Consider the following 17,369-nt stretch of genomic DNA (forward strand, 5'->3'; position numbering starts at 1 on the left):
CTTCGTTTTCTGAATGTTGAGCTTTAAGCCAACTTTTTCACTCTCCTCTTTCACTTTCATCAAGAGGTTTTTTACTTCCTCTTCACTTTCTGCCATAAAGGTGGTGTCATCTGCGTATCTGAGGTTATTGATATTTCTCCCGGCAATCTTGATTCGTTTGTGCTTCTTCCAGCCCAGAGTTTCTCATGATGTACTCTGCATGTAAGTTAAATAAGCAGAGTGACAATATACAGCCTTGATGTACTCCTTTTCCTATTTGGAGCCAGTCTGTTGTTCCATGTCCAGTTCTAACAGTGCTTCCTGACCTGCAAATAGGTTTCTCAAGAGGCAGGTCAGTGGTCTGGTATTCCCATCTCTTTCAGAATTTTCCACAGTTTATTGTGATCCACAAAGTCAAAGGCTTTGGCATAGTCAATAAAGCAGAAGTAGATGTTTTTCTGGAACTCTCTTGCTTTTTCAATGATCCAGCAGATGTATTACTGTGCTGTTAAGCCCATTTCCTAAAAAAGTCTTTGACATCAAGCCCCATAATACATGCTGCCTATAGTGGGTAGCGTCGTGTAAGCTCTTAGTGAGTTTTCATCATTGGCCCTCAGGGGTCAGAATGTTATCCTTCTTTCTATAAAGGATAGAAGTCTGTGTTTCCCTTCTCACAGCCCCATTTCTCAGCATTTTTCTGTTCCTGTGGGGAATACTGGGGAAGGCCAGGGAGGTCAGGGGGCCAATCACTAGAGCCATACCTTGTTCAGGTTCCTGAAGTTGGGCTGCCTTTTTGCAGTCTGTGATCAGCTTTGGTGTTTCCTTGGCTCACATTAGGTCCATCCCTAATGGCCCCTACAGTTGATGACTGCTACCTGGGTCAGGAGTTGCACTGCTTCTAAAAGAGCCAGAATAAAATCTGTATGTTTTATGAGAGAATTTCTATCAGTCAAGCTTTCTCTTTCCTTCCAAATTGTGGCATGAACATATAGTACATGGAATTCATATTAGAGTCAGCAAAATATTTAATTTTGTATCCTTCCCTAATTGAAAGCTCTCATTAATGCAGCTAGCTTGGCCTTTTAGGCTGATGTCTGACCAGGGTTCTTGGCCTCTTTAATCAACAGAAATTGATAAGAGGCCAGAGGAGATTGAGATAGTGTTTTATGAGGATTTGTGCTACTACAGGAGGGAGTAAAAACAAGTGACAGGTTGCCTTGCTCACACCCTGAGGTGGGGTGAGCTGGTTCCATACATGGGGTAAGGGTAGGGAGTGGGTCCAGGGGTGAGCTTAGGTGCTATGCCCATCCCCTTGGTGGGGCTTGTGCAAGGATCATGCGTGGTATCCTGCTTTTATTCTGGGCGTCTCGGAAGTGGAAGTTGGGTTTTGGCGTTTTATATCTTATTCATAATTTGCCCCAACTGCCCATGCATGTAGTTATATTTAGTCCCTTAGATTGTTTGTGTTGTTGCATCACCTCAAACAACAGGCAGTGAAGGATCCCATGTCCCAGCGTGTCTTAAGCTGATCTTGACTGATTCTCTGTATTCATTTCTCTCTCCAGATTTTGGAATGCTGTTTTGCCCTGCACTCTGATGGATATAAGAATAGGCATTGATTTTGTGTGTTCAGCTTTTTTCTTTCTTATTTTAAGGACGGGAATGATGATTTTTAAGCTAGTTGTCAGAACTGAAAAACGGAATTTGTCTATAAATTCATTTGAACTAATATATATGGAATATTAGTTTGAATGATTGCCAAGTTATTAGGTTTTTTGTGTTCCCTCTTGTCTCAACCAACCTTGGATAGGGATACCAGCAATTTAAACCTACATCTTAGGTTAAATGCAGCCACTGAAATGAAAATGATTCTCAGAAAGGCTACAAGAGAAAGAGCCACAACAATAAATTTTGGAGGCAAATTTGTGTTAATGGACCAAAATAGTATCATTGGAAGCAACTGTATAGTATAATAATAATCTAAGTGTCTGAAAGAAAAGATGTAAAACTTAATATCTATTATGAATGTTGTGAATAAGGAGAACAAGTAAGAGGTTGATTCTATTCAAGCCTTTTTTTGCCAGATTTTAAATAAGGCCCTCTAGCTCTCATGATCATAAGTCTCAATCAGGGCAGAGGCTCTGAACTAACAGACCCAAACTTGAATTAGGATTGACATAAATTGTATTTTTTAAAAAGAAACGGACTGCTGACTTTTAATGATTTGGCAGTTTCTCTAGAAGCTCTTGACCTTGCTAGAAACACTGGCCCGGGTCACCTACTGACAGCCCTCTACAGAGACAGCACAGAAGCTTCAGTTTGCCACAGATGTCTCCAGATACTTTCACCTCTGTCTGTAGCTGAGCCTTCTCAGCACCTGAGTTTGTCTTATAAAGCAATTTTTTAGAAGTTTGGAGAAAAAAAAATCCTATTAGATCTTTTATAGAATTTGAAAATCAGGTAGAAATTCAGGATGTTATTTACCTTTCAATAGCATATTGATTCAGTTCAATTTTCCATGGATGGTTTATGATAAACAACTTTAATTAGTCAGCAAAGAAGTACATGTGAAAGTACTTCCATCATATTTTGTATCTTTGTAATTTTGGGGTTGCTGAAAACAACCACCTTTTCCAACTTATCTCCGTATCTTCTTTTAGTTCTATGTCAGCTCAACCATTTTGCAAGAACTCTTAATAGCTTCTCTTAAGTCCATTTTGTAGAATTCATATTTTGATTCAAGATGTGGTCATTATTAACATGCTGTGGTTTATTTTGGAAGTACTTAAAAATAGAGATTTTGAACATAAAGTTGTATAACCTTGACAATTTTCCTAGTTTTCATAGCCCATACCTGCCAATATACTTTTTCCCGAGGATAACACCTTAATAGTTTGTGTTTTTTCCCCATCTGCATCCTATGGGGTTGTGTGCACACACAGAAACACATGTATCAACAGGTCATTTCAGCTGCTCAGTTGTGTCTGACTCTTTGTGACCCCATGGACTGCAGCACACCAGGCCTCCCTGTCCATCACCAACTCCCGGAGTTTACCCAAACTCATGTCCATTGAGTTGGTGATGCCATCCAGTCATCTCATCCTCTGTCGTCCCCTTCTCTTCCTGCCCTCTTTCCCAGCATCAGGGTCTTTTCAAATGAGTCAGCTTTCTGCATCAGGTGGCCAAAGTATTGGAATTTAAGCTTCAACATCAGTCCTTCCAATGGATATTCAGGACTGATTTCCTTTAGGATGGACTGGTTGGATCTCCTTGCAGTCCAAGCGACTCTCAAGAGTCTTCTCCAACACCACAGTTCAAAGGCATCGATTCTTGAGTGCTCAGCTTTTTTCACAGTCCAACTCTCACATCCATACATGACTACCGGAAAAACCATAGCCTTGACTAGACGGACCTTTGTTGGCAAAGTAATGTCTCTGCTTTTTAAAATGCTGTCTAGTTTGGTCATAACTTTCCTTCCAAGGAGTAAGCGTCTTTTGATTTCATGGCTGCAATCACCATCTGCAGTGATTTTGTAGTCCAAAAAAATAAAGTCTGTCACTGTTTCCATTGCTCTATTTGCCATGAAGTGATGGAACAAGTTGCCATGATCTTAGTTTTCTGAATGTTGAGCTTTAAGCCAATTTCCTCACTCTCCTCTTTCACTTTCATCAAGAGGCTCTTTAGTTCTTCACTTTCTGCCATAAGGGTGGTGTCATCTGCATATCTGAGGTTATTGCTATTTCTCCCGGCAATCTTGATTCCAGCTTGTGTTTCTTCCAGTCCAGCGTTTCTCATGATGTACCCTGCATATAAGTTAAATAAACAGGGTGACGATATACAGCCTTGACAAACTCCTTTTCCTATTTGGAACCAGTTTGTTGTTCCATGTCCAGTTCTAACTGTTGGTTCCTGACCTGCATACAGATGTCTCAAGAGTCAGGTCAGGTGGTCTGGTATTCCCATCCCTTTAAGAATTTTCCAGAGTTTGTGATCCACACAGTCAAAGGCTTTGGCATGTACATACAAAATCTATACATATGTAGATACACACACAAAACTAAATATGTTCATATATAAACACATACATACACTTATATATCTATATCTGTTTACTACATTTCCATCATTTACACAAGTGAATTCATATTATGCATACTTCTTGTACCCTGATTTTATTCTCTTCAATGACTGTATAGTATTCATTTGCGACCATTTCTCATTTCCAATTGCTTCTCTTTAGTGTCTGTTTTCTGATGTTATTAAAAATTGTACCAGTGACATGCTCTAGTGAGTATACAGTTAATGATGGGAGTCCCTAGAAGTAGTAGTCTCCATCTAAGAGTAGGGTGATTAAAATTTTGGAACATTTTGCCAATCTGTACCCCAGCAAGTTAGCAACAAATCTTATTTTTCTTGAATCTTTGCATTTAGGGTGTACTCCTGAAATTTAACATGCCCTATCTGATTTTCCTCTCTGTACGTGAGTTCAGTTATGTACCTTTTCATATATGTGTTCTGCAGATATATACTTTTTATGGGAAATTCTACATTTACAAGTGAATATCTGGATTTCAAAATCTCTTCTATGGTTATTAGCATTCAAAAAATGTCATTTCTCAACATAGTTTCCATTGGAGCTTCCAGAAAAGAAACCTGCTATTCCTTGTTGCTTGTTCAAGTGCAAGTGCCCAGGGAATGTTAAACTTAACTGCTGCCTGGTTGAGATGCTAAGAAATATTTCTCGAGGGGCAAAGTTTTTCTTAATGTGCCATCACTATATGGTTTCCTCTAGACTACTGTGCCTTGTGATATCTCATCGTCAAAGGTGAAACCAAGGGTTAATAACTATAAATAATGAACTGTTTGCACACGTCTCTTATTAGACATGGTAAGTACCTGGTAACAAGATGAAAGGGAAACACTGGAGAGTGGTGGGCAGATACTCTAAATCATCTTTCATAATTCTCAGAATTATGAAAAACTTCTGTTGTGAACTTCACTCATTTAGTCAGCATTTATTGAATAAGCCAGCATTTATTGAATCCCTATTGTTAGTAATAGAACAACAAGTTAATTTTTTGATAAAATGTACATTGGATTAAAAAATCCTTTTATTAACTTAAATAATATTCTATATCAAATATAATAAAAATAATACTGGTGGTTTTGGCTTAAAGGCATGGTGTGCCATGGGTAAAAATTGAAATGAAAAGATAGGATTCTAATGTGGAAAACCCTGTTGAATGGACCTCATCTAATCACAAAGAGTTTTGGGAGCAAAAGGTTGAGAGCATTGTGAGAAATGGGATGAAAATGATGTCTTTATCATTCTCCTGATCAAGTGCCCAGTGGAAAAGTTACTGGTAAGTTCCAGTAACTTTTTGATACCCAGCTATAGTGTCAGAGGCCCTCCTCTCATAACGTTTCCTCCAGCTCAACTCTTTGCATGTGATTTCCCACAGTATTCAACGGCGGAAAGGCATCCTGTGACTGCATTGGAGAAAATGATGGAGTCAAGTTTTGCCAGCCCCCAGTCATTCCCAGAGGTCCCTTCTCCTGACAGAGGAAGCCAATCTGTCAAACACCACAGGTACAGGTAGCTAAATCGAGGTGGGAATGGGCGTGTTGACACAGTGTGTAATGCTGGACAGCACACACCAAGGAACAGCAACGTTTTTCAGGAGAGGTGATCACTCTTGCTTCTCCTCTAGTTGCCCATGGAGTGGATGCTCAGGCAGCTCACAGCGGACAGAGAGACCAGTAGGCAGCAGTGCACCTAGAAGAAGCCTAAAGGGACTTATTAACAATACCCATCAAGGCTGCAGACACAGACCAGTGAATGAAACAATTGCTATCTGAAAAATCATTAAAAACATGGTTTTTCCTAGCCTGCCTTATCACTGCAGATTTAATGACTCATTCTTCCCTAGGCAGCTGATAGCACATGTTCCAGATCTTCACACGTAGTTCTCACGGGGGAAGAATCCTGCTAAATCTTCTCTTGGTTTAATATTAGATCTTCCATTATCAGTGGAGTGGGACTTTTTTTTTTTTTTTTTACATGCTGACCATAAAATTGGCTATTTGGGGAAGAAAGCCAAAAATAAAGTTATCTTATAAAAGTTTTCAATTTTATAGCATTCTGAAGCTGAGTACATTCTCAGCATCTGCTAGTCACATACTATGTTTATACATAAGGAATCTGGAACTCCAAAAATTGAAAGCTTTGTTCTAAGGTGCCAACAGTTGAGACCTGCTAGAATAGACATTATGTACATCCAAAAATACATTGTCAGTCTTTGTGGAAGTTGTCCAAAGATTTAAGCTTTCTTTTCTTAAAAGAAAGCTTAAGTACAGTGTTTTCTTAAAAGAAAGGAAGTACAGTGTTAAAAAAAAATTTAAGAAAAGGAAGTCTTTTCTTAAAAGAAAGGAAGTACAGTGTTAAAAAAATTCTTAAATTATAAAGAGAATAAATATTTTTTTAAATGGAAAAAAAAAAAAAAAAAGTTGTTTGTTTCCAGCAATGAAAGAAAAATGTTGTTGACCCTTGGTTTTCACATATCTGGGCCACATTTTGGAAATGACTATGAGAGAAAAATGCATTGTTCAAGGAAGCTAACTTCTGTCCCACCTCTGAAGGAGTCCCCCCAAAAGAGTTTACTGATGCTGGCCACATTTACTATGGGATTTTTCATGTCACTCTGGATACTAATCATTGGTACTCGATGGTGATTTTTATTCTTAATCTACATGAGTAGAGACTGAGATATTAAGGGTTTGCTAAGTTTAAAAAAAAAAGGGTTAAATATTTTCAACACAGGATGAAATGTGTTTGGCCACTGCATAACTGCTTTAGCTACTGAGTACAACTTTTGGTTTATATCAGTAGGGGAATTTACAAATATTTCCCTATGAAAAGAGCATTTTAAGTTCACTGGACTTAATGGATGTTCTTCAATTAGGAAATTAGATACAAAATTATCAGCCTTTTAGAAGACTTTTTTTTTTTTTTTTCCAAAAGCATATTTCCCTCTGCAGATTGTAATCCATGTTAAAGTGGTATTTCATCCAGTCAAATAAAATAAAGTATAATATTAAGTATTATATTATGTCATACATGTTTTAAAGTTGATAGGATAAAGAATGACAGCTTCTAATGTATTTGACCTGCAGATAACCCTATCCCTATTTTTGTCTGTTGATACACCCCCTCCTAAACTTGGCTTCTACTATGGCTTCTGGGAATCACTCACAGGTCAAATAAGGAACTCTCTAAGAGACCTTCTTTTTTGTTTGCTTCAATGACACTGCAGTATTTGTTGGCATGCATTGTGTCCTGATAGACCGGCAAGGGTTGATTTATAAAGTGCTTTTAGAACTTTGTAAATTATAGTTCAATATATCATAGCTTTTGTTTTGTAAAACATGCAGCAGATTTAAACGTTTTTGTGATTGATAACCTAGTCACTGATTTATACATCCTGCAAACTGCTCCATGACTTCCTGAATGCCACTGGGTTTTAAAGCTTGAATAGTGGATTGATCAATAGGTATAGAACTGTTTTTTAAGACGGGTTACTAGTTCATACCCGTAGACTCTGTTGTTGTGCCATTTTGGCTAGCTATGAATAATTCATTTTTTTTGGTGTACTGCAAATCTGACTCATTTGGATAACTCATTTATGAAACAAAAGCTATTAATTCAAAGCCATTATTTCTCATGTTTAGTCCAACACCCCCTCTTTACTTTAAAGAAGCAATCTATTATGTCATGTCATACTTAGTGCATTAATTTTGGCAATATAACTCATTTATAGCCAGGACATATATAGGTTTTTTAAGGTAAAATAATTCCAGGGTTTTCAGTGATTAGTATGAGCCTTTGAGTTGTCATTTTGAGCAGAGGAGTTGGGGAATTCATTGTGTTGAGCACCTACCAAGTGCCAGATTTCCTACTAAACGCTACACATTTGAGCTCTTTAATCCCCACAGCAATACTATGAAAATACCTCAACACATGCACCATGTCTAGGCGTTCCCTTTTTCTGCCCTGCCTGGTGCACTAAAACGGGCAGCACCTTCTCTTGCCTTTGGACTTCTGTTGTCTCACTGCGGTGCACAGCCAAGTGAGGGAAGGGCAGGGCCAGTGAGGTCCTGGCACTCCTGCCCCTCCCTCCCTGCTTGGTGGCCTTAGCTACGGCCCTCCTCTGGGGGCCACAGCACCTGCCAGGTGGCCTCTTCTTACAACCATTTTCTCTCTTCAGTCAGGTAACTGCTCCTTCCCCCTGTCCTTTCAGTAACAAGGATGGTAACAGCCTCCCATTGTTACCAGCCCTTAAGTACAGTAGTGTCCTGTTGTGTGTTCTTCTTTTTTTCTCCCCTCAAACAGTGAACATACATTTCTAAACAGCAAAATCTTCCCAAATGATCCAATTTCTGGTGCCATTTATTTCCCTCCAGGACTCTGACTTGTATAAATACTATTCTCAGTATCATGCTGCTAGTAACATACAGACCCAATGCAGCTAATTCTAGCATCCAAGCCCAAGTGCTCTGTGAACTTCACAATTGCCACCAGACAGTGTATATAGAAACTGGAAGGCAGAGAAACGAATCGGTTATTATGCAGCTCCTTAAACTTGCTGGCTTGGTGACCCAGCTAGATGTCCCTTGTTAAGTATTTTAGGATTCAACACATTAGAAATATTATGCTAAAGAATGAAATTGTAATAACCATGCTAGGTAAAATCTGATATCTGCACAAACTCAGGAAGTTAGGGATAGGCTTGACAAATATGGAGTTCTTAAGTGTGGTCGCTTTCCCTAGCCAAACCCAGGAAGGTGGCTACTAGCACTCATATGTCTGGTTTTCAAATCCTGACCCTAAATAACATAGGAGAGGTCTTGTATTTATTAAGTTGAAATAACAGTAATGTTGGTGGGGGGAAAAGTTATGGAACTCCATATAATGTAGTAATATGGGTAAAGTTCCTTTGGGGGAATGGTTCCTTTGGAACTTGATGGCATATTGAAATTTTGAAAATGTTTTTGCTCTGTGCATGGTTTTACTGCTATTTTCAAAGTTAAATGAGAATGTAACACAAACATTCTAAACTATCTTACAGGAATCTCAGAGAATGTTTATACAGGAACAGAGTTCTTACACTTCACATGGTAGTAGGGAAAATTCAGTGGCGTGGAAAGAGGAATAGATATGGATGGAATTAGTAACGTGGCAAATTAGTAAGTGATTCCTGTAGAGAGTCTAGTTCTTTATTTACTATAATCTATGTAGGGATCTTACCTGAGGTTATATCCCATGTATGCTATTTGCCCCTTGATAGCATCTGATAACATATGGTTATTTGGCTGTTGGGATGTATAAATCAAATGAAATATATGATCAGACATTTATTAAAAGCAAACTCAAAGGGTTAATATGGGATTATATAAAGTCACACATGACTCTTTTTGAAAATTGTAAAACACTATATAATTTAAAGAATCTTTCATTCAATAAAAATGTTAGGAAAAGGAAACCTCAAAAGAAAAATAATTTAGGTTCTCAGGATTTATGAAAATTTGAGATTGTGGACTGGCAAAGTAAATAACATATATTTTAAGGAAACAACGGCAATTAAAATAAGGCTTGTTTGTTCTACGACTAACACCACTGACATTTTCCCCTTAAGGCTTCTTGGGTTTAGTTCTTGTCACCATTTAATAACAAGACCACTTTTATTTCTATTAGAGGCCCTGCTGGAGCATGGATGATGAGGGAGGATGGGAATCAGGAGCTGGAACATTCTTTAAGCTCCAGACGGGAATGCCAGAAACAGAGGAACTGAACATCTCTTCTTCTTAGTCTGTCCAAAGATAAAATAGATTCAGCAACTTTCGAACCCTCCTAGCCAATATCCTGCAGGCATGGATGGAACCTGGTCTAGAACTCTGAGGATCTGGGGTGCAAATACAGTGCTTGAAGAATCTGAGCAGCCACCTGTGAGGAAATGGCTATGATCAATTTGTTTGTTGGTTTTCTTTCCACCATCAGGACCCTCTCCTCTTGCTGCAGTCCAGGGCAAAGGAGTGGTATGCTCCATAGGAATGCCTTCAGAAGGACACCCCCATCACCCCGAAGTAGGCTGGGTGGACTCGTGGGACCAGCGTATCAGCAACTGGAGGAATCAAAGATCCCAGACCAGGATACGATACCTCGCCAAGGGTAGGTCTTAAGAGCAATGGAATTTAGGGCGGGTGAATGCTAGAGTTTTAAATGGAGTTTTTAATGTTCCTTGGGGTTTTATTCACTGATTCACTAATTGGCTATTTATGCTTGCTTCCATCTTTGTTCCACAAAAGAATAGATAAACTATAAAGAATAGATAAAATGGAAGTAGATATTTGGGAAATGTTAGATGGAAAAGAAATGTAACATGAAGAAGTACATAGATATCTAGACTATGTTTTAGTGAAGTTTCTAAAATAACTGGGAATGTGTTTTTGACTTTAAAAACTAGGGATTTCTTAGGAGGACAAAAGTATTCCTTCATCCTTAGGTTTGGGGGGAAAAAAAGGACTTAATTCTCTAATGACTATTGTGGAAAATACCATAAGCGGTTACCGGTAATACAGAAGTAGCATCTGCTCCATAGAGCATTTTTGAATGTGCCTCAGTCAATGCTGACAGCATATTGTCAAGGCACAACCAGCTGAACTTAGATCTCTAGTTTCACTCACAGTGCAGGGGTGGAAAACTGGGCTTGGGACTCAGTGGCTGCTGCCCATCCTTGCAGTGCAAAAAGTGCCCCTTCCTGTGAGTGGGCGTGGACCTGCACGGGGCTCATAGAATGGTGAGTGGAGTGGAGAGTGAGTTTTAGACACCACTTACCTAACTGACGTAAGCTATCCCACCAAAGATGGCACCCTTATCAAAACTGACAAGCTGGATTACTCCTTGTTTGAATTTGAGAAAGTTTTATCATTTAAGCTTATGTTTTCTAGTCTATACATTGAACAAAATAGTACGAGACTTCCTGAGGATTGTCAGGCAGATTAAAAAGAAATTACATGTGTCAAGAGCTTGTGCCTGACACATAGTAAGCAGAGAAGGGGTACTTGTATTTATTGCCATGGGAACATTTAAAGTATTACTACTAATTTCAAGAGCAATGCAATCAGGGTTTACTTCAGAAAGTCTAAGAATCCATTCCCTCACTCAAGCCTGTTGCATCCAGTCTTCTTCTTTCTCTCTGAATAAGCCAGGCTACATTTCTTTGGTCTGGGTGATTTTTCTACCCAGTCTGTAGCAAGTTGAAAGTCAAAGCAGGTTTGAGGTCCCAGATCCTTAACTTTGTCTTTCCCTCTGGGCAGGATATACATGCAGCAGTGCCGTGTCTGACAAATCTCGGCAACAGATTTCTGTAGGACGACTAGAAGATAAATAAATAGCTTGTATCTCAATTTTGTAATTGTGAAGCAATTCCAATTGGACTGTAAAATATATCTGTACAGGTCTGGGGTGAGATTTACACATTCAACATAACAGCTAAGTTGGCCAAAATACATAATACAAGTTTCAGGAAGCAGTTTGCATCTCTATTTGCCTCATGGCTGGAAAAGGGGCTTGCATTAGCCTATAGCTAATTATGTTTCGTAATTATTTTTCTTCTTCAATCAGTAATAACGTCTGTTACTTAGGTATTCCCCCCAACCCTCTCCCCACTGCCCCAGGATGAATGTTAGAGTGAGAATGAGTGAGGTGAAATCAAGCTCAGAGATGTTGTGAGTGGACAGAGAACTCAGTCCATGCTTTCTTTCCTCTGCTGGGCACTACCACGGCTATCATTCCAAATGTACCTAAGAGGCTGCTCTGTGACAGGCATAGTGTTGAACCAAACATACACAAATCTCCAAGGGCCCAGAGATTTCCAGGGCATGTTCAGGCACTGTTTTGCTTTTTAACTCCTGGGGGACTTAACACTTATCCTGCCTGGTGGAGATTTTGTTTTGGTTCAACCGTCATTGGGTTTGGAATATTCTCTTCAATTGGCTGGCCACATGCATTTTCCAATGTGATACGCACCCAGTGTTGATAAATGATGACTCTACGTCACTGTGTGCTCAGCACAATGAATCTCAAGGAGCAATCTCATTCTCAGTTCTTGAGAACGGCTATTTCCCACTCCTGGGGGACTGACCATCTCACCGGACTGGAAATGGAACTGGTAATAGAATTTCACAGCTAAAAGCCTTTTTCAAATCTGGCCCTTCCCTGGAGGGGGAGTGAATGAGTTTATAAGCGCCGTCAGCCATCTGCTGCCATGTGCTGCTCCTGAAGCACATGGGCACTGTCTGCTACTTAGACTGCCCGTGTATATGATGTCTCTCCTTGGCACTAACTTCAGCCCAGCTTGAACCCAGTGTCTGACTTGGTGAAGCCTGAGGAGGGAGTCAGGTGGAAAGGAGCTTCTTCAAGAGCCTTTCCCCTGGTCAATGGCTTGGTGTTGACTATGGCTAGTGGCTCACAAAGCTCTGAACTGCGTTATGTCAGGCAAATCAAACTGATGGATTCCTATACTAAACGGAAAGAGCGAGAATCACAAGAGACTGCTTCCTTCAAAGTAGAAGGGATCTGAAACATACTTATCATCCATCTCACTTAAATAGCAACTTCACAAACTTATATTCAGTTATTCTTCAGGAAGTTTAGAGATGAATGCATGAAAGATAAAAGAATTTCAATGGTGAACCCAAAGATAAGATATCCCATGTAAAAGAACCATTGAATACCAGCCTTTCTGACCCAATAAACCACGAAACCAGGAAAGGAACGTGAAGAAAAATCTCAGTCATGAATGGCAATGTATACATGTGGAATCTTTAATCGTATGGCTCCAGAGGGAAAATTAGATTCCTTCAATTTAGTCTGTTCATTCTAATGCCATATGCACCAAGAACTGGGTCCTAGACTCCTCTGGGGAAACACATATTTCTTAGCCTGACCCTTGAATTCCTGGGAATCAAACAAAATGACTAATTGTTGAAATCTTCCCTCTTTAAAAGGAGGCTTTGTTTACATAGCTACAAAGGAAATGGCACGTGTGCTTACTTTGCTGAGGGATCATCGGAAGAAGGGCAATCCAAACTGGTACTTTACAGTCAATGAATGATGTGCTTATGGATAGAATGTGACAGTCATTGACTATGATGGAATGTAGAATTCTGACTATCTTCTAATCAAGAATCACATCTAGAAATTTAACTTAAGCTTCTGGAGAGTAGTGTCACCTCCTACTCAAAGCCCAGTGCTAGAACACTCGCAGCAACTCTAGGAAGAAAGGGAGGACCACCAATGTGCCTCTACTGATTCATGCAGAGGCATCACTTCAGCGAGTCCTCAGAGCAGCCCCCAGGTCAGCATTACAACCTAACAGTTTTAATTAATGAGAGAATTAAAGTGAGGCTTCCGTGTTTGTCTAAGACTCCAGAGCATATAATGGTGGTGGAAACTGAAATCTTTTCTGATCCAAAACAAAGTCACATGTCACATTTTGGAGAGTTCTAATAGTTTCAAGTACACCTTCATGTTAGGGCAGCATTTTAGATTTCAGTTGTTGCCAGCGTGTGACCCATACCTGGCTTGTGAGATAATGCAGAAGTCAACTGTAATTCCTTTCTCATCTATCAGCTGCTCTTTAGTCACTAAGTCATGTCCAACTCTTTGTGACCCCATGGACTGTAGCCTGCCAGGCTCCTCTGTCCATGGGATTTTCCATGCAAGAATACTGGAGTGGGTGGCCATTTCCTTCTCCAGAGTATCTTCCTGACTCAGGGATGGAACCCAGGTCTCCTGCATTGGCAGGAGGATTCTTTACCACTGAGCCACCCAGGGCAGCCCACAGGCATATTGGAAGACAGCTCCAAGTCTGGCTTGAATTGCCTTGGATTACTGCTTAGTCATGTCACATTGTGGACTTGTTAAAGCGTCGGTTGACTAAATCCTATAAGATATTTACACTTTTAGCCATTTTTACAAATATGTTCAAATCCAGGTATTAAGAATTGGCATCTGTCACCACTACTTTTCATCCTGTTAGGTTCTGCTCATGGATATACTCTGATGATATCCATATGAAAGATGATTTTATCCTAATAAAATTTCTTGGCCCTGTGCCATTGGTGAATTTGACAGCAGACATTCACTACCTTCATACACATTAATGGTGCTAAGAAAAGAACACAGAAGCCTTAAAGTTGGCACCTTCCTTCTTGTTGAAAGTGATTCATTGATCAGAAACTTTAGGTTCAGATTTTCAGTGATATAACACTAAGGAGAAAGGAGTAAGATCCCCTAGGGAATTTCCTTCTATGTGCCTAGTTTGTGCAGGTAAAGATTTTACATCCCAAAAAAGGCTGGGATGCACTTTGAGATGCCCGCTCATTTAAGGCCTTGATAGTAACAAAATAAAACAACATAGGTTTAACTGCTTTCTCTGCTGCTTTCCAAGAGTATAATTTGGAGCAAGTCATTTGGGTATTCCTTAGTCCAGTTTTTTCATCCATTATATGGTAATAATAATAAACCACAGAGTGTTATAAATCAATAAAGTAATTAGAGGTGAAAGTGCCTTTTGAAGGCTCTGTGTGAATGGTAGCTCTTGTTGTGTTAACTAGGATATTAAGAGACTGTTTACCTTGAAGATCTGGTCATGTAGTCCTGTGTCCATTCCATCAAAATGTATTGATTGCCAACTCCATGTTGGGCACAGTGAGAGAGGATGGAACTGCAACCTAAAGCCATTCCTCATCTTTTTATGCTGTCTGGCAGAAAGACAGAGCTCTAAATTTCTCCGATCTTGTCTTTACAATAAAGGCTTCTATTTAGTATGCAACACACTTCATTGCAATTATTCTTTCCGTGTATAAACATGATTTTTATTTACAATATAATGTAAGACAAGGGGAATGAGATTTATTATACTGAGGGTGAATATGTTTAGATTATGCTTAAATTTTAATTTAAGGTTAAGATTAAGTAAAAATAATTGAGAAATAGGATAAATACTACTGTTCATTTCTGTGAATCTACCATATCTCGGCTCCAATCTTTGGCTTTAGAGAGTTCAGAAGCAATGGATAATTCACCAGCTCTGAACAACCAAGAAGAGGGCCAGCTAGATTCTGGCATATTAAATGACTTGGAATGTCATGATGGCATTCTGGACAAGCCATTGTCACGCACCCATAAACTACCTTACTTGGCTCCTGAAACCATGTGAGGAACATTACTAGCTTGATTGAGGCCCCATGGAACTTCCCGCATGTTCTTCTTGGGCAGACAGGGGAATTGTATGCCTCTCATCCCATCTTTTAGGCTCTATAAACTGGCAGGAAGGGGGTTCCTATAGAACAGAGTCCATTGAAAATTGGACTAAGTCAGTGTGAAGCAGAGAAACTTAGGACTGTAGTATTTTGATGCTGAAGAGTGGGCTTCCTGACTGCCTCCACCTAGGGTGGCCACAAGGAGTCTACTGGACTAAACCAGGGCTGAGAGGGTGGTCAGGTTGATGGAGTGGAGTAATGCCATTATGGGTTTCCTGTTTGTCACTATGGAAGGGCCACACTCTTACCTGCTCAACCCCCATTTACTTTGTATTCTAGGATAGAGGTCAGGAAGACTATACCCCACCTGCCTATACAGCTGTGGTGTGTTGAAAGATCCCTGGACTTAAAGTAAGAAGATCTGGGTTTGAGTCTCAATCTGTCACTTATTTTCTGTGTGACCTTGGGCAAGTCACTTCACCTATACGAGCTTCAGTTTACTTCTCTGTTTAACTGGGAACATAGTATCCGTCTCATGGGGTTGCTGTGAGAAGTCAGTGAGATGATGCATGTGGAAAGTGCTTTGTTGACTGAATATTGTGGGGCAGGTAGCAGTATATGTTACACTTTGTTTCTTTTTCAGGTACTCAGCCAATGGTTTAACAACCCAACAAAATGCATCAATAAATATGCAACTGCCTTCAAGAGAGACAAACTCCTATTTTAATAGTTTGGAGCAAAAGGACCTGATGGGATACTCATCCCCAAGGGCCAGTTCTGTGCCCATCATCCCTTCAGTGGGTCTAGAGGAAACCTGCATGCAAATGCCAGGGATTTCTGAAGTCAAAAGCATCAAATGGTGCAAAAACTCCTACTCTGCTGATATTGTCAATGTGAGTATTCCAGTCAGCGATTGTCTTATAGCAGAACAACAAGAAGTGAAAATATTGCTAGAAACTGTCCAGGAGCAGATTCGAATTCTGACTGATGCCAGGCGGTCAGAAGACTACGAACTGGCCAGCGTAGAGACGGAGGACAGTGCGAGTGAAAACACAGCCTTTCTTCCCCTGAGTCCCACAGCCAAATCAGAACGAGAGGCACAATTTGTCTTAAGAAACGAAATACAAAGAGACCCTGCATTGACCAAGTGACTCGAGATGTAGAAATCTGTGCATTCTATGCTTTGCTCAAGAGGAAAGAGAGGAGATTAAATACAAATTATTTATATGCATTAATTTAAGAGCATCTACTTAGAAGAAACCAAATAGTCTATCGCCCTCATATCATAGTGTTTTTTAACAAAATATTTTTTTAAAGGGAAAGAAACGTTTCAGGAGGGATAAAGCTTACAACTAAAGCTTTTGGGTAGAATTCTGAATACAATTTCAGTTAGTCCCAACACTGTCCTCTTTGGCTCTTAGTAGATGTGGGCAATTCAGACCCTCAGCCCCACAGTGCCAGTGGCCTCATAAAAAGTGCTGGCAATTACCCAGTTTCAAAGAGAAAAGATGTATGCTGAGGGCGGACGTGCCAGTGAGCAGGTGGCCCTTGCCATGTGGCTTGCCAATCCCAAACCCTAAATCTCTATCCACTCGACAGCCTCATCACAGGTTATGTCATGTCAACCAATGTAATGTTTTCTACTTACTTTTTGAAGAATGGCACAAAGACTCTGGAAGGAGAGGAATAGAAGATAGAGGGCATCACGGGCACTCTTAGCCGCTCTTATGTGCCAGCTTCCTCCAAAATTTGAAGGCACAGAATCTCAGAGGGAGGTAGGAAATTACTATAGAAAAAGAGACAAAAACATCACAAATGTCGTGTCACTAAAATCATGCTACTAGAAATGTTTTTCTTTGAGATTGTTTAGGGGCTCCAAAGGAGCATTTCTCGGTGTGTGTGTGTGTGTGTGTGTGTGTGTGTGTGTGTACCTGCTCACTCGAGCACCGGTATGCCGTATGCACATATGTTCATTTTGCGTATGTGTGTGCATGTGTGTGTGTATTCAGCTTGCTAAAAATTTGTTCTGAAACATCAGGGAATCTAATATTCAGAAGAAAAAAAAA

At 39.9% G+C, this 17,369-nt stretch overlaps 1 protein-coding gene and 1 long non-coding RNA gene across 4 annotated transcripts in view; one reads left to right on the plus strand and one right to left on the minus strand.

Annotated features, from left to right (window-relative positions):
• Positions 1-16,456, plus strand: part of NRG3 (neuregulin 3) — a 1,249,006-nt gene extending 1,232,550 nt beyond the window's left edge. For 2 of the 3 annotated variants that reach the window (XM_070364635.1, XM_070364636.1), the window contains exons 7-9: positions 5,442-5,569; positions 10,034-10,204; positions 15,947-16,456. In XM_070364635.1, coding sequence (XP_070220736.1) covers positions 5,442-5,569; positions 10,034-10,204; positions 15,947-16,454 — 807 coding nt within the window. In that variant the 3' untranslated portion in view covers positions 16,455-16,456. Of the gene's footprint in view, positions 1-5,441; positions 5,570-10,033; positions 10,205-15,642; positions 15,715-15,946 lie in introns of all 3 variants that reach the window. The other variant, XM_070364634.1, reaches the window with a different exon arrangement.
• Positions 16,457-16,970: 514 nt separating this feature from the next.
• Positions 16,971-17,369, minus strand: part of LOC138986087 (uncharacterized) — a 172,913-nt gene continuing 172,514 nt past the window's right edge. Inside the window, exon 3 of the long non-coding RNA XR_011462983.1 lies at positions 16,971-17,089. This is a non-coding gene — a long non-coding RNA (uncharacterized lncRNA). The remainder of the gene's footprint in view (positions 17,090-17,369) is intronic.

The sequence above is a fragment of the Bos mutus genome, chromosome 28 (assembly GCF_027580195.1).
Source record: "Bos mutus isolate GX-2022 chromosome 28, NWIPB_WYAK_1.1, whole genome shotgun sequence".
Lineage (NCBI taxonomy): Eukaryota > Metazoa > Chordata > Mammalia > Artiodactyla > Bovidae > Bos > Bos mutus.